This window comes from Delphinapterus leucas, unplaced genomic scaffold (genome assembly GCF_059928025.1).
Source record: "Delphinapterus leucas isolate spDelLeu-1000000601 "Yukka" unplaced genomic scaffold, BTC_Dleu_Yukka2 spDelLeu_asBTCV2_sq25, whole genome shotgun sequence".
NCBI classification, from domain to species: Eukaryota; Metazoa; Chordata; class Mammalia; order Artiodactyla; family Monodontidae; genus Delphinapterus; species Delphinapterus leucas.
The window spans coordinates 10,816,037-10,842,093 of record NW_028322234.1 but is presented as its reverse complement, the minus strand read 5'-3'; the positions used below and the strand labels follow the sequence as shown (position 1 = coordinate 10,842,093).

The 26,057-nt window shown below is 45.0% G+C and overlaps 2 protein-coding genes across 6 annotated transcripts in view; one reads left to right on the top strand and one right to left on the bottom strand.

Annotated features, from left to right (window-relative positions):
- ADGRE3 (adhesion G protein-coupled receptor E3) overlaps nucleotides 1–2,568 on the top strand; it is a 41,538-nt gene extending 38,970 nt beyond the window's left edge. Inside the window, exons 14-15 of the mRNA XM_022558321.2 lie at nucleotides 153–248; nucleotides 2,367–2,568. Of these exons, the coding sequence (XP_022414029.2) occupies nucleotides 153–248; nucleotides 2,367–2,375 (105 nt within the window). The 3' untranslated portion in view covers nucleotides 2,376–2,568. The remainder of the gene's footprint in view (nucleotides 1–152; nucleotides 249–2,366) is intronic.
- A 6,803-nt stretch (nucleotides 2,569–9,371) lies between these two features.
- Nucleotides 9,372–24,038, bottom strand: CLEC17A (C-type lectin domain containing 17A). 5 transcript variants are annotated; one of them, XM_022558607.3, is made up of 12 exons: nucleotides 22,664–24,038; nucleotides 22,450–22,521; nucleotides 20,443–20,502; nucleotides 20,310–20,360; nucleotides 20,185–20,226; nucleotides 19,969–20,010; nucleotides 19,188–19,328; nucleotides 19,040–19,102; nucleotides 16,862–16,957; nucleotides 16,500–16,651; nucleotides 13,083–13,192; nucleotides 9,372–10,598 (listed from the first exon to the last, which is right to left on the bottom strand). In XM_022558607.3, exons 1-12 carry the CDS (start codon nucleotides 22,704–22,706, stop codon nucleotides 10,466–10,468), a joined length of 1,005 nt encoding a protein of 334 aa, XP_022414315.2. In that variant the 5' UTR covers nucleotides 22,707–24,038; the 3' UTR covers nucleotides 9,372–10,465. The 5 variants fall into 5 exon arrangements, with proteins under 5 accessions (XP_022414315.2, XP_022414316.2, XP_089761549.1 ...); XM_022558608.3 differs by having other exon boundaries at nucleotides 20,443–20,475; nucleotides 22,664–24,036; XM_089905423.1 differs by lacking the exon at nucleotides 22,664–24,038 and having other exon boundaries at nucleotides 22,450–22,653.
- Nucleotides 24,039–26,057: the final 2,019 nt, after the last annotated feature.

Sequence of the window (26,057 nt, the reverse complement as noted above, 5' to 3'; positions counted from 1 at the left end):
TTTTTAAGGAATAAATAACATTCCATTGTATGCATATATCACATTTTGTAGGAAAAGTTTTTCATAATGTCTCTCTCGTCTTTCTAACTCACTGACTTTTCTCTTCTCCATTGTTAACAAAAACAATCCTAGCATTTCCTTTGATGTTCCAGGTCCGAAAGTGGTTTGGCGAGATCATCAAATCTAAATCTGAGCCTGAGCTTCATACACTTTCCAGCAGGTTTGGTCCTGACTCAAAACCCAGTGAGGTAAGAAGACTTGTGACTTATTCTAATGTTTTACCCCTTGACACCCTGAACTTCCTCTCCATGTCTTAGTACAAACTCCCTTTCTTGCAGGGTATGTAGAAGAGTTCTTTTCCTGATGACCCGGTTTGCATTCCTCATTCCCATTGTACTGTTTCTCAGTGACTCTTCCTTGCCCGCTAACAGTGCTGGGTAAAGCATCACCAGCACCACTACCATCTAATGTAGAATCCTTTAGCGGGAGACTTACAATCATAGACATAGCAGAGTGGTCAGCATCCCCTGAACTCTCACTGTCTAAAGAGAGGTGGACTTGAGCCCCGTGGAGTTAGTGGATACCACAGAAAGGATCCAGGAGAGGAACCCCACCCCAGATGCTCCACATACCTATAGAGGAGGAGTGCATGTGATAATGGGACCTTCCTGGGAGAGGAAATGGTCCTGTTAGAAAGGGAACCTCTCTGGAACTTGGTTGCTGGATTTTCATCTGTTCTTCCATTGAGCTAACTCAGGACCAAGGCACCAAGGAATAAGCTCCCAGTACTCTCTGAGACGTCTCTCCACAGTTGCCCCCTAATTGCTCTTTGAGAAAAATGGGAGAATATACTTGTAAGAAACCATGTCACTAGATGAGCCAGATGGGCTCCAAAGCTCAAAATCCATAAAAATTCTCCCAATCTCATTTGGTTTTATGCCTTCCATGTACATGCCTACCACATCTGCTAGCCAAAGAGTCTTAGAATATGTTGTTTTTAAGCTAAACAAAACTGAGAAATTTCTGATACATTGTCTTCTACATTTCTTGAGAAAATATGGGATTTTCTTCAGTCGTGGAAATATTGAGGTCACTGAAGAAACATCTATTCCATACTGGAGGGAGGGAAAGGGAATTCATTCTAAATCTTTCCAAAAGAACCAAGAGGAAAATGGAACCAGTTTTAGGACAAAAGTTTTAGGACAGTCACGTCAGCTGATTGGAAAATTTTTTAACATATATTAAGCTTAATCATTCTCAATAAGAGTAAAATTGTGGTAGGTGCTAACCATTGGCTGTGACCTTTGAAACGTTTCCCAGATAATCCAAAATAATAAAGCTGCCAGCACTCCAGCTACTGGTTTCCCACAATGAATAAGAAAGCTTTATTATTATTATTATTATTGCTTAACATTGTGGAACTTGAATGAGTATATCTTTTGAAAGGGAATTATATATTATATATTTATATATGATATATTATATACTTATATTTTATATGTAGCTGCATTTAAGAAATACATTTGCTTTAATTAAAAGAATTTCTGAAGCTTTTATTTTTTATGCACAGAGTATGAGTAAAAAGCTAACAAAACCCTCTGTCCTTTACAGACAAATTTGATCTTGGGTTAACTTTCTAGCTCTGTTCCCCAGACATTTGATAACATTGGAAGGTCAGCTGTATAACCAGGGAATACTGTTTATGGGAAAAGTCATATGCTTGACTGGGTGGGAAATTCTGTGAATGAACCATAAATACCAGGAAGGAAGGCATAGCTTTGGACTTCCTGCATGCAGTGACTCTTATAACTGAGTCAGGAATGCCTATCCTCATGGGCTGTTGTACAAGATATTTGTTCCTCTGTGGGGCCTGAGGCATCTAAACCAAGCTGGAGCTTGTAGGGGGCAAAGAGAGTATTTGTTGAGTTCTACAATGTGTAAGACACTATGGTAGGCAGTGGACGTACAAAAAGCAATAAGACCAACACAGTACCTGCCTTCAAGGAGCTTAGAGTCTAGCCTTTCTTTATGGACAAAAACCAACATCCAGGGGGCTGAAATTCTAGAGTAGGATACTATATCCAAACTTTTTTTCAAAAAAAGAATTCTTCAACCTGGATTTTTGAGAAGTCCTCCCACTGTAAGCTAAAGAAGGCCACACCTTTCCTAGGATTCCAAAATGCTAGGATATCATGCCATCATTGCCTGCTGGATGGAGCTTTCTGGCTTTAACCCAATCCTGCTGTTTCTTTCTGTTTTGTTGTCATTTGTTCGTTTGTTCGTTTGTTTGTTTGTTTGTTTGTTTTATCCTTACACCTACCTTTAATCTAAACGTCTTGTTGTGGGGCGGGGGGCATGTTTTCCAGGACAAGTGAAAATACTAAAACTAGAACATTCAGCTCCTCATGGAAAGTCATACATGTGGATCTGGTTGGCATCCTAAAGAATGAAGGTGGGGACAAGAAGAATCATTATACATGTCATTCCTGGAGAGGAAATGCTTAACCTTTACTTCCTGAAGTGTTTGTTTTGCATAATGTGCTCTCAATAAATGTGTATTCAATTGGACTTCTCTTCACTGATGTGTTCAATCAATGCTTGTTCCTGGATACACAAATCATGACCATTGCAAATATTCCCTGGACTTTTTGTAAATAAAGAAGCCCTTTTCAAGGCCTTTTTTCAGTTTCTTGCTCTATCTCATCCTAAACTTGCTCTAAACTATGAGTTTAAACTAAATGAGTTTAAACTCATTTAGTCCCTCAAACCATCAGCTTCTTTCAAACCATCATGTTTACCTCCTGCCTTATCCAGGCTAAATCTCTTGATCAACCATGTCAAATGATCCTCTCCCATGCTTTCAACACCATTGCTTCCTCATTCTGATTCTATATTTAGCTGGGAAAACCCAAATCCAGGACTGACCCAATCATGGCAGGCACTGTGGATTGTCTACTCAGTAGCCATCACCACCATCACATGTTCCTTATTGACAGAACCTTGATTGTTTTCATATTTGGGATAGCACTGTACCTGGGTCCAGAGGTCAATTGAGATTGGTCTCAGCCCAGTGATTCTCAACTGGAGGTGATTTATCCCCACCATTAGGGACATTTGGCAATGTCTAGAGACATTTTTGGTTGTCATGACTGGGGCAAGGGGGGATGCTACTGACACCGAAGTGACAGATGCCAGGGATGCTGTTGAATATCTTACAATACACAAGACAGCCCCCACATATACAGCAAAGAACTGTCCATCCCTAAATATCAGTAGTGCTGAGGTTGAGAAACCCTGGTATAAACTAACCATAGTGATCTTATTCTTATTTGCTAGCAAATGGTTTGGGATGGGCATTTGGATCAATTCTACCCACTGAGATATAAGAAACACCTACTGGAACATATATTCTGTCCTTGATAAAAACAAACACAAATTCAAGAAGAGCTTGCCGATTACTTCCTAGTTTTAGCTGCTATCATATAATAATATGAGGCTTGGAGAGACGATATCATGGAAATACTAAGGGTGGAAGAGTGAAAAGACAGAAATAATCTGGGCTTTTATGACACTGTTGGGTTGCTGAACCAACCCTTGAACTTTTTCATATGTAAGACAAATAAACTCTTTTTGTTAAGCCAGTTGGGTCAGGTTATCTGTTACTTGCAGTCCAAAGCATCCTTCCTTATGAACCAATCCTGTCTCTTCTCTGCTCTCCATCAAGGCAGTGAGCTCTCAGAATCACTCAGCTAGGAGCCAATACAAATGTGTGTTTTCTGGTCTAAACAAGACCTTCCAGGCTACCTGGAACTCACTCTTCCTCTCCCTGGTCAACTTCCCCACATGGGGAGTTCTAGTTTTTCAGTTATTTCCCCAATCTGCATCCCCTTTCTCTATATAAGGTAGAAGACTGTCTCTTACTTCACAGAGAAAATAAACACCAGCTTATGAAAACTCCCTCAACTTTCTGACATCCCTTACAATTATACCCACATCCCCACTCATCCTTGATTCCTTCCCCCACTGATTCTCATCATCTCCTCCGTTCTTCCACAATGGCAGAGAGGGTCCCTCTTCTTGTTTGAAACTAACCTCCACCGCTGTGCTTTGGATCTTGTCTCCTCCTGCCTCTTTGGGGACCTTTCTCCATTGATTATCTCCTCTCTCTCCTGAGTCTTCCATCTCTCTCACATCCTCACATTCCTCAGTGGCATTTAAATATGCTAAAGATGGATGAGCGGGACTTTCCTGGTGGTCCAGTGGTTAAGAATCCACTTTCCAATGCAGGGAACACGGGTTCGATCCCTGGTTGGGGAACTGAGATCCCACATGCTGCGGGGCAACTAAGCCCACGTGTGCAGCTACTGAGCCAGCGTACTCTGGAGCCCATGCACCACAACTAGAGAGCTTGCATGCTACAACTACTGAGACTGTGCACTCTAGAGCCCGCGCACCACAACTAGAGAGAAGAGCCTGTGCGGCAACAAAGAGCCCATGCATCACAATGAAAGATCCCACATGCCACAACTAAGACCCAACACAGCCAAATAAATAAATAGATAAATAAACAAATACTTTTTTTAAAAATGGATGAGCAAACTTTTTCTGTAAAAAGAAATTTTAGACTTTTCAGGCTAGATATAGTGATAGATAGGTAGATAAGTGATAGATAGACAGACAGACATAAATACATTTGTGTGACATGTGTGTAAAGGGATATATGTGTATATCACTTTAGAAATACAAAAACCATCCCTAGCTCACTGGCCATACAAAAACAGGCTGCAGGAAGGATTTGAGACACACACACACAACGCTATAGTTTGCTGGCCCCCATGATAAAGAAAGAGAGATGGCAGATTCTAGGAAAATGGCCATCTGCACACATCTCAGTTCCCCTCCACTCTCTACCTTAATATATCTGCCTCTTTGAACCAAAAGTCTGCTGGGACCCATGGCAGCTGGGTGGGCATGAGAGTGATATCTCTGGGGGGTTCCCCAAAGGGAAATCTGGGGTTGAAATGTCTCCCCTATGCACCAGGTGGAAAGTTCCAAGGTAAGCTGAAGAATGCTCTGGGTGGAAATCAGACGCAGTTCATCCTATGAAGAGTCTGATCTACCAGGGTCCACAGACATCCTGGGATAAGGTCAGCATCACTCCTGTGTGTGTGTGTCTGATCCATCTGGCTCCCAAGGACTCCAAAAGGAGCTCTGCTCCTGAATCTAGAAGAAAGCAAGGAGATTGGGGAGCAAGGAGGCACCTCTGCACACCTGCCTAGTGCACACATAGACCCCTGCAGTGAAGAATCCATCTCCTTTCATCACTTGGGAAACTGTTACCACTTAGAGTTCTCAACCCCCACATCTGAGCCCCAAAGAAAAATGACAGCCCGTGAGAGGCCCCCAACAGCCAAAAAGAGGATGGTCCAACATAATTGTCACCCAGGAAAATCAAGCTGCTGGAGTAGACAGACAACAACTTTAAACAAGAATAATAAAAAAGAAGAATGCAAGGAGGTTCAAGTACAGCACCAAAACATTCTATGGAACCAAATAAAAAGGGAATAAATAAAAAGATGAATTTTACTGGATGAATTAAAGAAGAGGATGATCACTGTTAAGAGACAAATTAGTGAGTTAGAAGACCATGTGGAAGAAATATCTCAAAAAAAATGAAAAAAAAGAGCAAAAAAAATGCCAAAAGATGAAAATCATGAAGGAAAACGATCCGTCTTGGAGACCCAGGAGATCTACTATGGGAATAGTTGGGGGTAGAGGTTGGAAGAGTAGGGAGGAAGTATGTTCAGGTCTCTTCCACCCCAGAAGTTCCCCCTGCTACAATAACCATTCTATCTACTTCTCTTCATAGCCAAAACTCTAGAAAATTTGTTTACACCCTGCTGTCCCCACTTCCTCTCACCCTTCACTGCTCAGCCCACTGCAGTCTGATTTCTGCTTCCAACACACCCAAGAATGACTCAATGTCCCAAATGCTTCCTCAGTGCTAAGTTCACTGATGGCTTCTCAGTCTTTTCTAACTTGACCTTTGGGTCACATTTCACTCTGTTGGTCCTCCTTTCTTCTCTTTTTTGACAATCAAGTATTTTTAGGTATTTTTTCCAGCTTTATTGAGATATAATTAACAAACAAAATTTGTATATATTTAAGGTGTACAACATGATGATTTTATCTGTGTATGCATTATCCCCTTTCCTTCTTGAAGCATTCTCTTCTCCTGGCTTCTCTAACACCACACTGTCCTCCTATAAGGGTGGTCAACTCATCCCAGTTTGCCCTGGACTTTCCCAGATTTGGCACTAAAAGTCCTGCATCCCAGAAACCCCTCCATCCCAGGAAAACCAGAATCATATTGCAATCTCATCTTCTCCTGTCCCATAGTGTCTTAGTTTGGGCTCCCCCAGGAGCAAATTCTGAAACAAGGATTCTAATGCAAGTAGTTTATTTTGGAGGTGATCCCAGTGAACACCAGCAGGATTGCAAAGAAGTGAATCAGGGGAAGAAAGGAAGCCAATACAAGATGGGAGCTTAACCCCAGCAGGGACCTCTGGGCAATCACTTGGGACCTGCATCTCAGACTCATCTCACCTGAGGGATGAGGGAGCTGGGGCATGTGTATACCAAGTTCAGGCTTTGGTTGAGGATTGTTCCAGGAAGCATTTTCCCCCTGATGCTTCTCACCTGCCTTCTGCCAGATAAGGTGTTTTCCAGTGGCAGCTGCTGGCCAACAGAAGTCACTGAAAATGTGAGGACTAAGGATATAAGCAGGGCATGAGCACATCTGCTACATACAAGATTCTATCCTTGACCCAAGAGAAGTTCTTAGAACTTGGCAGGAGTTCATGAACCACCTAAATTTAACTGTGTTGTTAGCATAAGTACTTTTTCTTCCCCATCTCTAGTAACGATAACTCCTTCTTTCCTACTAATTAAGCTGAAAACCTGGAGTCATTCTTTAGGCTTCTCTTTCTCTCACACCCAACATCCAGTTCATCAGCAAATCTCACTAGCTGTATCTTCAAAATAGATCTAGAATTCTTCCTGCCTTCACAATTAGCTCCCTGGTCCCCATCATCCCTCACCTGCATTATTGTAATAGCCCCAGGAGAGCCACAGAGATGATTTATCAACAGACTCAGAACCCAACTCCTGCTCTCCTACCTCAGTCCAGGATGTCTATCATATCATGTTGTTCCTTTCCTATAACTGTGGGCTGAGGCAAGATCTACAAGGTTAGAGTTTTCAGAGATAATTCAGGTTTACGGACAGTCCCTTGAATGGCAGCAGGTGCTACAGAGAGAGATCAACCACTGAAGGCACAGAATGAGTCCTAATACCATCTCTGCCACTTATCCACTAAATGACAACGGACAAGCCATGAGACCCCTCTGGGCCTCAGTTTTCCCAGCTATAAAATGGGGTTGGTAATTATTCCAACCTCACAAAATCATCGTGAAGATTAAATGAGAGCTACTCCATCTATCTAGTGCATAATATATGCTTGACTAATCATGGCTTTTTTTTTTTAACCACCAAGAATGCCCAACCTTTGGTCCCCTAGACCCAAAGAGGTAAAGAGAGCTTTCCCTGGTGGCACAGTGGTTAAGAATCCACCTTCCAATACAGGGGACACAGGTTCAAGCCCTGGTCTTGGAAGACCCCACATGCTGCAGAGCAGCTAAGCCCGTGCGCCACAACTACTGAAGGCTGCGCGCCTAGAGCCCATGATCCACAACAAAAGAAGACACCGCAATGAGAAGCCTCTGCACCGCAACAAAGAGTAGCCCCCGCTCACTGCAATTAGAGAAAGCCCAATGGCAGCAAGGAAGACCCAACGCAGCCAAAAATAAATTAATTAAATAAATAATTTTTTTAAAAAATAGAGGTAAAGAGGACCTCCTTCATGTTTTCCTCTCTACCTGAAATTAGACAATCATGAGAGATGCAGAGGGAGATAGGTTTGGACCAGCTCCACTGTGGACCATTCCCCCACAGTGTGACTCAGAGATGTGACCACAGCCCCCCTGCTTCCCCATTTCTCAACACACATATTTGGGGAAACTGAAGTTTCCTCTTCTGAGATGAGGAAACTTCCCCTGACCCCAGAAAAACAGTTCCTTGGGCGAAAGTTCCCCTGGGTAGAGGGCTTAGAACAGGATGCCCACCCACTCTGCAGTATATGGGCCATATGGAGGGTTAGTTTCGATACTGATGAGTTGGGGGGCAGGTGTGGAGGTGGGAGGAGACAAGTACAGAGGGAACAGGAAGTGAAGTGAATGCCAATCCCCTGCTCCCACTGCTTCCCCTGCTCAGAGCCTCCTTGCCTTAATCCCCCCACCCCCACCCCACCCCACCCCGCTCTCAGTCAAAACAGGAATTATTGTGCTATTAGTCAAGGGCACTTGTTGATCAATAAATTCACTGGCTTGTACCCACCCCTGGACACAAATGCAGGGATTGTCTAAAGAGATTGATGTGTTGAGCTGTGCTCAGCTGGGGGTAGTACCAGCCCTCTAGGGAGTGTTTTTGTTTTGTTTTGTTTTTTGTTTTTTGTGTTTGTTTTGCGGTACGCGGGCCTCTCACTGTTGTGGCCTCTCCCGTTGCGGGGCGCAGGCTCCGGACGCGCAGGCTCAGCGGCCATGGCTCACGGGCCCAGCCGCTCCGCGGCATGTGGGATCTTCCCGGACTGGGGCACGAACCCGTGTCCCCTGCCTCGGCAGGCGAACTCTCAACCACTGCGCCACCAGGGAAACCCTAGGGAGTGTTTTTGATTAGCACAATGACTGGGAAGGACACCTCTGGCATTTAGTGGGTTGAATTGTGCCCCCGCTCCCAGAATTCACATGTTAAAATCTTAACCCCCAGCACCTCAGAATGTGGAGACTTTGGAGATAAAGTGTTCAAAGAGGTAATTAAATTAAATCATGTCATCAGGGTGGGCTCTAATCCAATATGTCTGGTGTCCTTAAAAGAAGAAGACAATGGGAATTCCCTGGTGGTCCAGCGGTTAGAACTCCTCACTTTCACTGCAGGGGCCCAGGCTCAATCCCTAGTCAGGGAACTAAGATCCCTCAAGCCGTGCCGTGTGGCCAAAAATAAATAAATTTTTTTTTAAAAAAAAGAAGATGAGATTATGACACAGACACTTAAAAAGGGAAAACCATGTGAAGACACAGAGAGAAGACAGCCCATCTACAAGCCAAGGAGAGAGAGCTCACCAGAAACCAGCCACACCAACACCTTGATCTCAGACTTCCATCTTCCAGAACTGTGAGACAATGCATTTCTGTTGTTTAAGCCAGTTTATGGCAGCCCCAGCAAACTGACACAGTGGGCAAGGACCACACAATGAATTGGCATTTTGAGAAGCTTTAACATTGCAGGAGCTAATAGCCCAAGAAGATCCACTCATAAGTCAAGTGAATTACTTCATCAAAGAGCTTTACAGACCAACAAACAGCCTAAAGGCACATGTGGGTAGATATCTCCATTGTCCTGAGGATCTGACCAAGACGTGGCCTGCCACACTGGATGATTCAGCTGGTCTGTCTTTCTAGAAGTTCCGTGTCTTGGCAGAGGTCTGATTCCACCACTTAGCTTGGGCAGACCTCACCCAGGACATCGAAAAAGCCTCATGTCAGGAATAATTTTGCCCCACCTGCTTCCCAGAAGCTGGTCCACGTCAAGTAGGCAGTAAGGAATCCCAGTCCCAGCATATCATGGTCCAGAGGAGCCAGGGTATTTTCTGTTCCAGCTCAGTCAGTGCCAGACCTGGAGCTCCCAGAATCAGTATCATTTCCTAAGAGCCAGGGACTTGGTGACTTTCCTCCAGACCCCAGAACTGGGATACCATTACCAAGACCTGGTGTCTCTCCAGCTCACCATCTGCTATGGACTGAGTTTTATGTCCCCCCCCAAAAAAAAACTCATATGTTAAATTCCAAGCCCCAATGTGATGCTATTAGGAGGTTGGGACTTTGGGAGTGATTAGGTCATGGAGGTGGAGCCCTCATTAATGGGATTAGTGTCTTTATAAAAGGGACCCCAGAGAGCTCCCGCCCCTCCCAGGATGTGAGGACATGGTGAGAAGATGGCATCTATGAACCAGGAAGCAGGTCGTCACTAAACACTGAATCTCCCTGAGCCTTGATCCTGGGCTTACGAGCTTCCAGAACTTTGAGAAATAAATGTCTGTTATTTATAAGCCATCCACTCTACAGTATTCTGTTACAGCAGGCTGAACAGACTAAGACACCATCCAACTGAACAAGCCCCCAAGTCCTTGCCCTAGAAATGATCTGACTTGCACCCCAGGGAACTCGCTACATCCAGGCTGCTGGTTCCATCTTGGGCACGTCCACATCAGTTCTCAGAGGGCAGGAGGTTCTCATGTCCAAAAGCCAAGGGGTGCTGGGTACGGACCCCCACCCAACCTCAGCTCTTGGGTTCAACAGGAACATTTCCGCTCACAAATCCAATATGTAGTTTTGTCACAAGAGAGGTCATTCCAGGTGCCACCTTTGTTCATGCTGGCACAGTCCTCATCATGGAGGTTGTTGGGTTCCTGTGGGTCCCAAAAGCTGGATAAAGGAAAAAGTGCATATAGGGAGGGATGAATAGGTGGAGCACAGGGGATTTTTCAGGGCAGTGAAACTATTATTCTATATGATACTGTGATGGTAGATACATGACATCATGCATTTGTCAAAACCCATAGAATGTACAACACAAAGAGCGAACCCTAATGTAAACTACGGACTTTAGTCCATAATAATGTATCTATATTGGTTCATCATTTGTAACAAATGCACCACACTAATGCAAGGTGTTAATAATAGAAAAAAGTGTGAGGGAGAGAAGGAATATGGGAAATACTTCTCTGTACCTTCTTCTCAATTTTTCTGTAAATCTAAAACTGCTCTAAAAAATAAAGTCCTACTCAGACATAAAAAAGAATGAAATTTTGCCATTTGCAACAACATGGATGGACTTGGAGGGTATTGTGCTGAGTGAAATAAGTCAGACAGGAAAAGACAAATACTATATGATATCACTTATATGTGGAATCTAATAAATACAACTAACTAGTGAATACAACAACAAAGAAACAGACTCACAGATATAGAGAACCAACTAGTGGTTACAAGTGGGGAGAGGAAAGTGGGGAGGGGCAATACAGGGGTAGGAGAGAAAGAGGTACAAGTTATTGAGTATAAATAAGCTACAAGGATATATTTTACAACACAGAGAATATAGCCAATATTTTATAATAACTATAAATGGAGTATAACCTTTAAAAATTGTGAATCACTATATTATATCCCTGTGACTTATATAATACTGTACATCAACTATACTTCCATTAAAAATAATAATAAAAGAAAACAGAAAAAAGAATAAAGTTTATTAATTAAAAAAAAAAGACTATCGGAAGAAAAAGAAAGGCCTTCATTGTTCAGGGCTCTTTCTTCCATCCAAATCTTTTCTCAGCCTTTCAGAATTACCTAAACATGCTGTATTATCCCCTTCACCCCAGCAGCTTGTCTGGTCTAACTCAGCCTCACCTCCTGTTCACCAGAAATTCTCCCAGCTCCTGAATCAGTTTCCTGCATCTGGTCAGTTTCTGCTTCCTCTTCCAAAGAACACTTCTGTTACACCAGGTTCCTCCCAACCTTCTAGGTATTGTAATGTCTTAGGTCATGTTCCCTTAAAGCAGAGCCAGATTTGGCAATTCGGGTGCAGAGGATTTATTAAGGGCTGTTCTCAGGAGATAGTGAGTGAGAGAAAAAGGATGTGGCAGCGGATAGAATTGAGCAAGGATGTAGGTTCAGCCTGATCTAGCCTCAGCCTGATCCCACTGGAAACTCTGAAATTTGAATAGCACCACAGAGTTATTCCAACTTGAAACAAGGGGTCCAGGCTTCTCTTAACTGGTCACTGTCTGTGGCATGACCCCAATGGGAGTGGAGTAAACTCCTAGCTGAACAGGCTTCCATTCAGCTGAAGTCAACTCTCTGGAGAAAGCATAACTGTGAATTTTTAGCAGTCAGTGCCCCCTGCTGGGGGGAGCCCTCACCAGCCCCATGAAGGGATGTGAGCTGAGCACCTGCAGTGCCACACCATGCCATGACATCTCAATTTGCAGAGCTCTGCCTCCTTCCAGGAATCTTTAATAAAAAATAAAATCCCCAGACAAAACACTAGTATCTCTAATATAGAAAGAGCTCCTAGAAATCAGTAAGAAAAAGACCAAAACCACAATATAAAAAATACACAAAAGATATGAATAGATAATTCACAGAAAAGTTAATACATATGGCTATTAAACATATGAAAATACACCCAACCTCAGGGATAAGAGAAATGCAAATCAATACTACACTGGGTTTCCATTTTTCACCTACATATAAACCAACAAAATTCCAAAAGTTTGATGAATGTGTGGGCAAAAAATTATAGTCAAGCTGGTGAGAGAATAAATTGGTATAACCAGTATGGGGGACAATTTGTTAATATTTATTTAAAATACAAATACATACACTCCTTGAGAAAGTAAAGCATAATGGCTAAGAGCATAGAGTTTTAAGCCAGGTTGGGTGGCACTGCCACCTGCTAGCTGTCTGACCTTGGGAAGGTTGCTTAACCTCTCTGTGCCTCATTTTCCATACCTTCAAAATGGAGAGAATAATGGTACTCACTTTACAGAATTATTAAGAAGATTAAATAAATGAGCTAATATAAAGAGTGCCCAAAAAATGAAATCCTGTTTATCCTTTTAGCAAATCAAAATCTTCCTCTTCCTCTTGCCCTATAGCCATGCCTCCTTTTCCTTTTTCTCCCCCCAACCATTGGTCTGGGGACTTGATATGTTTGAGCAGTTGTGCTAAAGGTTGAGATGTTTCAATGGAGGAAAAATTAAAGTACAGGCACCAGAAGCCCTATCAGAAAAAAAAGCACCCTTGTGCCTCCCAGTCCAGCTCAGCCTGGAATTCTAAAGAATCTGCTGGTTTGGACTTCACAAGGACTTACAAGGAAGAGAGATCCCAAGAGCCCTGGATACTTGCCTGAAAGTGATGGGTGACCCATCCAGCCACCTCCAGTCCCCTTCACGGTTTTTGTCGTTCAGCCCCAACCAGTATACCCGAGGAGAGCCATGAGCCTTGGCCACAAAGTTCTGCAAGTACAAACTTCATTCAGGCATCAGTTCTTCTACACACCCTCTGCTCTGTCCTACACACCCTCTGCTCTGTCCCACACACATTTAGGGCTTGTGAGTGCCACCTCAATACCCTTCCCAGTCCCCATGGCATGCAGAACAAGATCAACGCATTCCTCCCACTTGAGCATGTTCAGTGGTAATAGTCATGCCACCTTCTTGCAAAACCTATGAACCACTCTGTGCCTCAGTTTCCACCTCTGTAAAATGGGATAATAGTAGCTACCTCCTCATAGAGTTATTGAGAGGGTTGAATGAATTAGTATGCATAAAGAGCTTGAAACAGTGTCTGACATGCAGTAAGTACTATGACATCTTAACATTTAACATTATATAATTTAAGGAACATTTTAATAATAATAAGTGATATCTTGATTTCCCTGGTACTTTCACGCCACCCTGCAGTCCTCATCTGTATCCAGGCAGAAGAACTTGGGTGACGGGGGAAGGAAAGGAATGGGGATTCCTGGCTTTTATATTTCCAAAGCCCAGGCCTTTGGGAGAAAAGAAAGGACTTGGGCAAAAGACAAAAAATTTGGAAGAAAATGAAAATATCATGATTTAAAGCAACTCCTCTCCAGGCAAACTGATCTATGGTAAGGGAAACCAGATAAGTAGTTCCCTAGGGTGGGGGTGGCGTGACTGGGAAAGGGGCATGAAAGAATTCCCTGGGTGGTAGAAACATTGTAAATCTTGACTGGGTTGACAGTTACACAGGTGTATACATATGCCAAAACTCAGTGAATGTACACTTAAGATCTGTGCATTTTACTGTATGCAAATCATATCTCATTCACTCAACCTTATTCAAGACCAAGATTCCCTAAAAGGTAGAGAGGAAAGATTGCAATGTGAAGGAAATTATGGAGATGTAGACATGGTGGGTGCCAGAAAGAGGGCTCTGCATTTCATTCCCTGGTAGAGTCCGAGGTGATGGCCAAAATCTCAGATGGGTATGAAAGCTCTAAAAAGTAGAGTGTACCTTGACCCTGTTGCCTGGGTAAAGCCCCAGAGAAGTATCAGGAAACCAGAAAGAGAAAAGAGCTGCTTGGTCCATCAAATTACAATAGTGCCTAGCACATAGTAGGTGCTCAAAAAGTGTTCGTTGAATTAATAAGTTAATAAGTGATCTACACACTTTGCACAGATATCTCATTTGATCTTCATTGTGACCTACTGGAGCAAGGATTGTTAACCCCATTTTATAGATGAGAAAATTGAGGCAGAGAGAAGTTAAGTAATTTGTCCAGGATCATTCATCCAGTGGATGTCCCAGTGGATACCAGCTTGGAGTAAAGACCTTGAGGACCAGACATGTACTACCCTCTGCCTTGACCCCATATAAGCTGTTCCTACTCAGAAGAAAGATAGAAGATCTCAACTGACAGATAAAATTTCCACCCTCCTGGTATAATGGGAGTTCAAAAGAGGCAGGAAATGAGTCATTTAAAGAAAACAAAGTTATATTTCTTATGCACCTGAGTTTAGGGAGTATGACTTATACCTCCCCATCATCTTATTACATCTAATTAAATTACATCATTTAATTTAATCTCAAAAAAAACCCCTCTGTACTACCTACTCATACAAATGATGCTATGAAACAGAAAGATTTTTTTTAAATAGAGGGAAAAAAATAGGATGGTAGGCCTAAATCTAACCAAATCAATAATTACATTAAATGTAAATGGTCTTAAAACACCAATTAAAAGCCAGAGATTGTCAGATTGAATTTAAAATATATACGTAAGACCCCACTATATGCTATCTACAAGAAAACTACTTTTTTTTTTTTTTTTTTTTTTTTTTGCGGTACACGGGCCTCTCACTGCTGTGGCCTCCCCCGTTGCAGAGCACAGGCTCCAGATGCGCAGGCCCAGTGGCCATGGCTCGCGGGCCCAGCCACTCCGCGGCATGTGGGATCCTCCCAGACCAGGGCACGAACCCGCGTCCCCTGCATCGGCAGGCGGATCCCCAGCCACTGTGCCACCAGGGAAGCCAGAAATCTACTTTTAAAATAATGACATAGACAGGTTAAAAATAAAAGGATGGGAAAAGATAAACCATGCAAACACTAATCAAATAGTGCTATGAAGCTTATGGCCAAGAACATGGACTTTGAAACCAGCTTCCTGGGCTCAGATCCTAGCTCTGACACTTACTAGTTGTAACAAGCAAGTTGCTTAAGTGAAATATGCCTCAGTTTCCCCATCTGTGAAGTACTGATATGTAATGATATATGCTGTGTACAAATGGTCTTACCACTTAGCTTTGGTAGTATTAAGTCATTAAAGTTATTTACACATATTCCAATTCTCCTTCTACATAAACATTGATGAAACCATCTTTCCCTGCATCTTAAAACATAGCAGTGCCCATGGGACTTTCTTTGTGAGTGCACATAGGTAGAAGTTTTAAAAGTCAGTGTATGACTTGCCTCATACACTTCCATCATTGAGCTATAGGGACTGTCTGTTACTTCAGCATAACATAACGTCTCCTGACTCACACACTAATTTATATAGCTGTTGTTAGAATTATGTGAATGCATGTAAGATGTTTAGAATACAGCCTAGAGAATAGAAAGTGCTACCTGAGAGATAGCCATTATATTATATCTCCATGTTAGAGGGAAAACTGAGACTCAGAGAGGATAAGTAAACACAATCAGGATTTGAACTCAAGCAAAGCATACCCCCTTAACCTTCATATTAAAAGTTTTAGTGGGGACTTCCATGGTGGCGCAGTGGTTAAGAATCTGCCTGCCAATGCAGGGGACACGGGTTCGAGCCCTGGTCCGGGAAGATCCCACATGCCACAGAGCAACTAAGCCCGTGCACCACAACTACTAAGCCTGCGCTCTAGAGCCCATGAGCCACAGCTACTGAAGCCCACATGTTCTAGGGTCCGCGTGCCGCAACACTGAGCCTGTGTGCTGCAACTACTGAAGCCCGCATGCCTAGAGCCCATGCTCTGCAAGGGAAGCCACTGCAATGAGAAGCCTGCACACCACAACGAAGAGTAGCCCCTGCTTGCCGCAACTGCAGAAACCCCGCGCGCAGCAACGAAGACCCAACATAGCCAAAAATATTTTTTAATTAAAAATAAATTTAAAAATAAAACATATTATTAAAGAAGAAAAAGTTTTAGTGACTCAAAAGCAATTCCAGTTTCTCTACATCCAGGCCTGGGAAGGATATGTAAATCCTAGAAGAGAGGCAGGCTGGCCCTGCTGGTTCTCAAGGGCTTGGTAGGGACAGCTCACCTGCTCAGCAAAGTTACTGATGATGACCAAGTGAGAGTAATTCTCCTGGCAGAACTTCCGGGCTTCATCCCATGACTTGGTGCTTGGAGAGAAGTAGTAACACTTACCCTGAAAAGGGAGCCAGCCCTCAGGGCAGGTGACTCTGGTACAGTCTGGGGACAAGATAGGATTCTGTCAGAGTGGGCCCAGAACCAGAGTAATGTACATGGTATGCCATGTACAGCTGTGCAGGCTATGCACTGCTCCACTCCAGGTGGGCACCACTCACATAGATTACACTGAGAATCACTCCCATGGATTTATGCAGTGTAGCAGCTCTGCCATGTCCCCCATCTCAGGGAAGTTCCCCAAGTCCCACTCACCTAATAAGCCCCGAAGTTCCAGCAGGGACTGGTTGGTGTCAGCTCTTACTCGTTCAATGTCCTTCTTCAGGCCGGCTAGCCCCGCCATGCCAGTCACTGTCAGCAGGGATGGGCTGTAGGGTTAGAGACCCAAACCCCCATCTACCCACCTACCCATCACTGACTGCAGACACACCAGAGAACAGCAAGAGCTCTGTTCCCCCACTGCACCCGTGTTCTAGTGGGTGGTGGTAAAACTCAAAAACACATGCTCAGTGCCCAAGAAGAGCCCTAATGTGACTCCAAGGAGAGATTAATCCCTGAGGCATGGGGAAGAGTAAAGATGGTGGGCTTCTTGCAGGAGGTAGGTTTTAAAGGAAAATGGTGATTCCGTATCTCTAAGGGGATGGAGAGGCTCAGTAGGCAGGAGCCACCTTGGAAGCAAAGGTCCAGGGACAAGCATGTTGGGAAAGACTGGTGCAGTAGAGGTCAAGCAGAACCTCACAGGAGCTTGAGCTCAAAGTGGGAAGAGGTCTGGTGTTTGGGTCCTTAAATGCAAAGCTGAAGGTTTTGTGTTGGACTCCGGGCAGTGAGAAGCCATTGATGGGTTTTGAGTGGAAGAGTGGCTTGGTCTGAAGTGTGGGGTGAAGGATTGTGGAATGGAGCAATTTTCAGACTTCAGGAATCATCCTGAAAGCCTCTTCTACAACTAATGCATATGTTCCCACTACTTTCACACAAATTTGCCCTCTCCCAATACTCCCCAGGGCCATCACTAGATGGCCCTTCAGTTGGACAAGACAGAGATATTAGATAGATAAATGATAGACAGACAGACAGATAACATATATGTTATCCTTGACACTCTTCCCTCTCACTCACCACCATTCTCACTCACTCATCCCCAGTCTGGTCAATTTTACCTCCTAAATCTTTCCACTCCACCTACTACTCTTCATCCCCACAACCACAACCCTCATCCAAGAATCCATCATCTCTCAATTACCCAATTTCACCATTCTCCTCCCTTGTACTTATGTCGCCTCCTACCACAGGGCCTTTGCACATGCCTGAGACCCTGAACTCCTTACCAAGTTAACTCTTTCTCTTCCTTCACACAGCTACAGTACCATTTCCCTAGTGAAACTCTATATGACACCCCCAAAGATAAGGTCAAGACCCCTTGTTAGATTTTTTCATAGAATTGCCTTCCTCTTCCTTTGGGCTATTCATCAAAACTTGGAATTTTACCCTCATTTGGATGATAATTTGGTAAATGGCTGTCTATGCTTGTACTGTCCAACAGAAACAAGATGTGAACCACATAGGTAATTTTAAATTTTCTAGTGTTTTAAAAGTCAAAAGAAAGTAAAATTAAATTGAATGCCATTTTTGTTTATCTCAATATATCCAAAATATTAGCATTTCAGTGTATAATCAATATTAAAGATTATCATTATTAATATTATTGATATATTTGACATTATTTTTGTAGCAAAGCTTTGAAACATGTATCTTTTGGTTGGGTTTTTTTTGTTTGTTTTGTGGTTTTCTGTTTTTTTGTTTTGGCCGTGCCACGCGGCTTGCAGGATCTTAGTTCCCCAAGCAGGATCAAACCCGGGCCCAAGGCAGTGAAAGGATCGAGTCCTAACCACTGGACCTCCAGGGAATTCCCATGAAATCTGTATGTATATTTTTTAAGATCTTTTTCGGTGTGGACCAATTTTAAAGTATTGAATTTGTTACAATATTGCTTCTGTTTTACATTTTTGTTTTTTTGGCTGCGAGGCATGTGGAATCTTAGTTTCCCGACCAGGGATGGAACCCACACCCCCTGCACTAGAAGGCAAAGTCTTAACCACTGGACCACCAAGGGAAGCCCCCCATATGTATTTTAGGCTTACAATATATCTCAATCCAAAATGACCACATTTCAAGTGCTCAACAACCACAGTGACTCATGGTCGCCATATTGGACAGTGGAGGTCTAGACACACACACACACACACACACACACACACACTCCACAGGGACAGAGACTATGTCTGATGTGTTTACCATCTTACCCACCCATCCCCCACCCTGCTACCTAGCACAGTGCCTAGCAAAGATGGCATTGGGGTTGGTCATGAAGCTGGATGTGAGGATCATGTACGTGCTCAATACGCATGGTTTGAAGGGTTGATTGAAAGCACTCACCATTTGCTCGCCATGCCATCTGCTGAAAGGTTAACATCCTCAGCTCTTCCACCACCTCCCGGTCTGTGAGAAGGAGTCCAGCTTGAGCCCAAGTCCTCCCATACCCCTCCCCCAATTTCTCTGCATGCCCCATCCTCACCTTACTCACATTTAATCAGGGTAACAGCCAGACCAGTGCAGCCCATGAGCAGTGACACCACCACCAGCAGACACACGTACACCATCAGTCTCTCCTCCTGGTAACACCTAAGACCTCCGGACTTCCGACTGATCCAGGGCACTGGAGTTGCTGGGGGGAAGAGATGGGGACAGAGAGACTGATGCTGGTGCTTCAGATAGTGAGGAAGGGACCCTTGAGCTTTCCTCCAAGAGCAGGGGGGGCAAATGACTACGGTCATGACTATATCACCAGGTGGGGTCAGCAAGAGAATATCAGGGAGAGAAAACCCTACAGAAGCCCAGAGCATTTGTGGAATATACAATACGCCACACATTCTGTCACACCCTTATTATTTTACTGGCTCCTCACCCTTATGACGTAGATATAAATAGTATTCCCATTTTGCAAATAAGTGAACTGAGGGCTTGGAGAGGTCACGCATAACTTGGACCCAGCTCTTCTCTTAACATTTGGATGCATTGTCTTCTACACTCCAGCAGCCCCTGCCTAAGCTGCTCCCCGGTGGCCCAAGCTGTGGACCCTTGCATCTGGGGCAGAGAACATTTCCCATAACTTATAGGCAAGCAGGAGGTAGGGCTTGAAGAGTACCTGGTGGATATCCTGGGTCCCTGGGGGTCTGGTTTAGACTCAGAAAGGAGGAGCTTCTGAAAGGAAATGTTTCTCTACCAGGGTCTCACTCCAGAGCTATAGGTCTCAAATACACTGGCCACCATGAGAGGGGAGATAGAGGTAAACCTAAAGGACTTACTGGCTATAGGCAGCTGGGATGGAGGATGTACAAGATCAGTGCCTGGGAGAAAGGCAAGAGAGGTTTATTCAGAAGTCACTGAAAGGCTTCGTCTTCCAAGATCAACAACCTCCCCCCAAGCCCTCTGATTTGTTCTTTGGTCAGAATTGGGGGACTGGAGGGAGGACTTCCAAGTGTCCGCTCTCAGGCTTCGTAATGGGTATTCCCACTGCTCACCCAGTTGAGGAGTTGTGCAGGTGACAGGGGTGAGGTTCAGGCCTGGAAGGGGTCAGAAAGACAACAGTCATGCAGAGCAGGGCTTCAGCCAAGTGAACAGGAAGGTCCCAGCCCTAGATGCTCACCTGTGTTCTTCAGGAGCTTGCAGGGAAGTGGGGGGTTCTCTGTTTTCTTTCCTGAGGAGGAAGGAATGGTTGCTCAGGCCCAGATCAGGATAAAGCCAGCACTGGGTCTCCTGTACCCCCAGCCCCAGCTCACCTGCCCTTGGAGGCCTTGGTGGAGCCGTCCAACCTGGCGAAGAGAAGTTCAGCATTACAGCTGGTCCAAGGATGGGAATGAGGTGGAAAGGCAGTGATGGAAACAGGATTGACATGTACGCACTGTTATATTTCAAATAGATGACTGGGACTTCCCTGGTGGTGCAGTGGTTAAGAATCCACCTTCCAATGCAGGGGGCGCTGGTTTGATCCCTGGTTGGGGAACTAAGATCCCACATGCCGTGGGGCAACTAAGCCTGCGTACTGCAACTACTGAGCCCGCACCCTCTGGAGCCCATGCGCCACAAACAGAGAGGCCACGCACTGCAACTACTGAACCCACGTTCTCTGGAGCCTGCATGCCACAACTAGAGAGAGGCCTGTATGCTGCAATGAAGAGCCCGCACACCACAAGGAAGATGCCGCATGCCGCAACTAAGACCCAGTGCGGTCAAATAAATAAATAAATATTTTTAAATAAATAAATAAAAGTAAAATAGATGAGCAACAAGGACCTATTGTAAAATTAATTAATTTATTATTTTTTTTTAAAAAAAGAGGGACTTCCCTAGCGGTCCAGTGGTTAGGACTCAGCACTTCCACTGCTGGGGGCACAGGTTCAATCCCTGGTCAGGGAACTAAGATCCCGCATGCCGCATAGTGTGGCCAAAAAAAAGAAAAAAGAAACAGGATTGAGATCGCGATGGAGGGTTAGGGATGGGGTTGTGCATGAGAATGGAATTGGGCTTAGGGATAGGGACAGGATTAAGATACAGTGACCAACCATCCTGAATGACCCAGGACTTTCCTAATTTTAAAACAGGAAGTCCCACATTCCAAGAAATCTTTCATCTCTGCACAAACTGGGACAGTTGATCCCCCTAAGTTAAAGACACAAGCGAGTTTGGGTATGGGAATAGAGTCAAGGTTAAGGTTGGGATGAGGGTTTGGATTGAGATGATGGGGTTGAAGAAGGGTCAGGGATAGTGATGGACATGGGGGTAGGTTTGTGATTCAGGGTGTAGTTGGGATGAAGAATGGGGCTGTAGCTGCATTGGGGAATGAGGGAGAAGTTGAGGTTGGGTTGTAGTTGTGTTGGGGCTTGGTGATAGTTTTGATTTGGACAGGAGATGGGTTGGAGATGGGGCTGCATTTGGAGATGGGGGTGGGACCTAAATTTGGGGAAGGGGTGGCCTTGAAGACAGCGATGGGGTGGGTCTTCGGGTTGGGCTTGGGGACCATGCTGGGACCAAGATGGATTTGGAGACGGACAGTCAAAAAGCAGAGCCCAGGGGCTTCCCCTGGTGGGATTTTACTCAGGGAAACCTCAAAGCCTCCACTGTTTTTTTTTCGTTTGGCCCTGCCACGCAGCTTGTGAGATCTCAGCTCCCCAACCAGGGGTGAAACCCAAGCCATGGCAGTAAAAGCACCCAGTCCCAACCACTAGACCCAAAGCCTCCACTTTTATATACACTTATTGGACTCTTGTTGAGTCCCTGGCCAGGCATGGACCACCCAAGTCTAAAGGCAAATTTGGGCCCTGGGTGTGAATGCGAAGAGGTTGGAGAGACAACAGTCCACTCACAGCTTCTGAAATACTGGCTTTCACGTCTCGGGGCCTTTGCATCCACCAGTTCTTTTCTGGGCTTCTCTTCTTAACAAACTCCTGTTCATCCCTCAAGTCTCACTCCAATGTCCCCTCATCTGACCCCGAATCCTCCCACTAGTGCAGGCAGATCCCTCAATTACCCTCAGGATTTCCCCAATTTCATAATCCCTCCCCTCTCAGACCTGCTCACCCAAGACTATGCCCAAAACTGCCTCCCCCATCAGACTGAGAGAGCCTCGGGGTGGAGGCATGGATACTCCCACCATCATGGTGCCCAGTGTGGGCAGGCTGACCATGTATGTCTGCAGTGCCCAGCTAGTTCCCCCTGGGGAGTCTGTTCCCCAACCTCATCCCTCAAATCACACATCTCTTCACCTGGCCTCTGAGAGGTCCTCTTACCTGGCTTGGGAGGAAGGTCCTTGTACGGCGGTGCCGTGTTCTCGTAATCATCTTCATCCTCTTCTCTGGGCCCTTCCAGAGGAGAGGCAAGTGAGAGCCCAGCCCACTCCCTCCTCTGTCCCTCACACCCTGGTCTCTGGCCCCAAGGCGGGAGTACTGTAACCTGGGTCCTGACCACCCCTGGTCCCCAGCCCATGCCTGGCCAGGGCCATACCTGGCAGGTCTCTGCACTCAGAGTTAGTATACAGGGTGCACATGACTGCAGCTAACACAGGAGCCTGAGAAGAAGCAGGCAGAGCTCAACAGCTTCTTCTCCTTGTGTCCTCAACTCAAGTAACTAGGGTTTTTCTCAGTTCCTTTTTTCTTTAAAAGTCAAGAACATGCAAATCTATCTTGAGGGGAACACCACAGACCGCGCGCACACACACACACACACACACACACACACACACACTTATTCTTCTCCCCAGTTTGGATTCATGTATAGAAATAACAATGACAACAGCCCCTGCATTTGAGTTCCTACACAGCACCAAGCCCTGGGTGAAAAATAGATAAGCTCCTTCCTTCATGAAACTTCAATCGAGACAGGAGAGACAATAAACCTATAAAGAAATATAGAAATAAGCAATATGGTTTGGTTTTTTATTTTATTTCCAATAGTAACTAAGTATTATCTTAAAATAAAATAAAACAGGGTAAAGGGATAGGATGGGGGCTAATGTAGAGAGGTGGTCAGGGGAGGCCTCCCAGAGGGGTTGACATTTACAACAAGACGTTAAAGTAATCGGTGCTAAGTACTCCCACATTCCCACAGTGAAGTTTTAGGCTCACTGTGGCTACATAACAAATTACCCCAAAACTTCATGACTTAAAAAAACAGTAGGGGGCTTCCCTGGTGGCTCAGTGGCTGAGAGTCCGCCTGCCGATGCAGGGGACGCGGGTTCGTGCCCCGGTCCGGGAAGATCCCACATGCCGCGGAGCGGCTGGGCCCGTGAGCCATGGCCGCTGAGCCTGCGCGTCCGGAGCCTGTGCTCCACAACGGGAGAAGCCACAATATTGAGAGGCCCGCGTACCGCAAAAAAAAACAAAACATTAGGCATGTATTATCTCACAGTCTCTGAGGCTCAGGGATTCAAGAGCACCTGTGTGGTTCTGGCTCAGGATCTCTCATAAGGTTTCAGTCAAGATGTTGTCCAGGGTTGCGGTCATCAGAAAGTTGGGCTGGGGCTAGAGGATCTCCTCCACGATGGTACACTCCCATGGCTGTTGGCAGGAGGCCTCAGCTCCTCGCCATGTGAGCCTCTCCCAAGGGCTGATTGAGTATCCTCACAACATGGCATAGGCCAAAATGGAAGCCACAAAGCCTTGTATGATCTAGCCTCACAAATCACAAACTATGATCTCTACTCTATTTATCACATGGACCAGCTTTGAGTCACTGTGGGAGGAAACCACACGAGGACATAAATACCAACAGGTAGGGATCATTTGGAGGCCATCTTGAAGGCTGCCTACCACAGTCATATACACAGAACTTGCAAAGGAGTGTTTTTCATCCTGAACTTGACATCGACTGGAGGGTATTTAAAAAGTGAAAGTTAAAGAGAGAGAGAGAGAGGTCTGTCTACCCTATGGGGAAACCAAGGGATGAGGTTTTGATTCACACCCAAAACAGCATGAAGTGAAATGACGGACATAGGGGAAAGGGCTGCAATAGGAGTGGCTGCGTCTTTTGGTACATCAAGGATGTGGGAGTTTCCTGTGAGCCTCGTGAAGGAGGTGGAATAACCAGACTGAGGCCCAAGAAAGCAGCCTGCCTATGTTTCTCAAAATGACCACCATCAGCCTTTGGGGCCAACAGCTCTAGAATCATCCATGACACCTCCCTTCTCTCTCATTCCATGGCTATGGCACATTACGTTTTCAAAAGATGGCTGCAACAATATCTCATGTCCTACATGTTCTTATGCAATGTGACCATGCCACTCCATCAAGAAGTAGAGTCTAATTATCCTCCCTTTAAATCTGGGCTTGCCTTGGTGACTGTCTTATAACCAACAAAATGTGGCACAAGGGACAGCTGCCATGCAGCTTCCACCTGGCTCTGTCAGAACATGTGCTCCCAACTGACATTTTGTGAGGAAGCCCAAGCCACACGGAGGTGCTTGGCTCAACAATCCCGGTTGAGGCCAGATTTCAAGTCATCCCAGCCCAGGTGCCAGACATATAAGTGAAGGCACCTCCCAATGATTCCAGCCCCCAGGAGAGTTAGAGTCACCTCCAGCCCTTTGGGTCTTCCCATCCAAGGCCCCAGACATCATAGAGCAGAAGCAAGCTGTCCCTACCATGCCCTGTCCCATAGAATCCACGAGCATATGAAGTGATTATTTTATGCCACTACGTTTGGGGTGGTTTCTTAGACATCCTAGATAACTGTAAATATGACCAATCTGTTAGTAATTCTGGTTGTCTCTACGTTCACAGCATATTCAGCCTCTGAGTCCTTTTCATCTCCTGGTCTTAGCCATCATCCTCTTTCACCTGGATTACAGTAATAGCCTCCACCTAGGTCTACCCACTTCTGCCCTTGCCCCCTTTATGGGGGCAAACTCATAGAAGCAGGGAGATGGTTGCCCATGGCTGGAGGGAGGGAAAAAGTGGGTAGATGTTGGTCAATGGGTACAAAGTTTCAGTTGTGCAAGATGAATATGTTCTAGAAAACTACAATGTGACTATAGTTGACAACATTGTATTGTGTACCTGAAAGTTGCTAAGAGGGTAGATCTTGGGTGTTCTTAACACAAAAAAAGAATAAATAAAAGGAAAATGTTAACTCTGAAGTGATGGATATGTTGACTGGCTTGGTTGTGGTGAATGTTTCACAATATACATGTATATTGGATTATCAGGTTGTACACCTTAAATACATACAATTTTGACTGTCAAGAATACCTCAGAAGGACTCCCCTGGTGGTGCAGTGGTTAAGAACCCTCCTGCTAAGGCAGGGGACACAGGTTCGAGCCCTGGTCCGGGAAGATCCCACATGCCGCGGAGCAAATAAGCCCGTGTGCCACAACTACTGAGCCTGTGCTCTAGAGCCCACAAGCCACAACTACCGAGCCCGTGTGCCACAACTACTGAAGCCCACGCACCTAGAGCCCGTGATCCGCAACAAGAGAAGCCACTGCAATGAGAAGCCCGCGCACTGCAATGAAGAGTAGCCCCCCACTCGCCGCAACTAGAGAGAAAAGCCCGCGCTCAGCAACAAAGACCCAACGTGGCCAAATTAATTTAATTTGAAAAAAAGAATACCTCAGTAAAGCTGGAAGGAAAACAACCATAACTGTTTTTATTTAAACTTTTGATAATTTCTTTACCACAATTTTCTTTCATTTTTTTTAACATTGCATTAATATATAATTTTTCTTGGGAAAAAAATAGAGTCTGAAATCAAGGTGTGGGCAGGGCCATGCTCCCTCCAAAGGCACTAGGGGAGGATCCTTTTTGCCTTTCCAGCTTCTAGGGTCTCCTGGCACTCTTTGGCTTGTGGCCACATCACTCCAATCTCCGCCTCAGTCTTCACATGCCTTTTTCTCTGTGCATC

Coding starts and splice junctions, on each gene's coding strand:
- CLEC17A (XM_089905423.1), bottom strand. CDS start 22,645: ATGGGCTGGGGACCAGGGGTGGTCAGGACCCAGGTTACAGTACTCCCG. Junction 20,011..20,184: donor CTGCACAACTCCTCAACTGG/GTGAGCAGTGGG, acceptor CCTTTCTCCCAG/GCACTGATCTTGTACATCCT. Junction 16,958..19,039: donor GATGGCATGGCGAGCAAATG/GTGAGTGCTTTC, acceptor CCCTGCTGACAG/TGACTGGCATGGCGGGGCTA.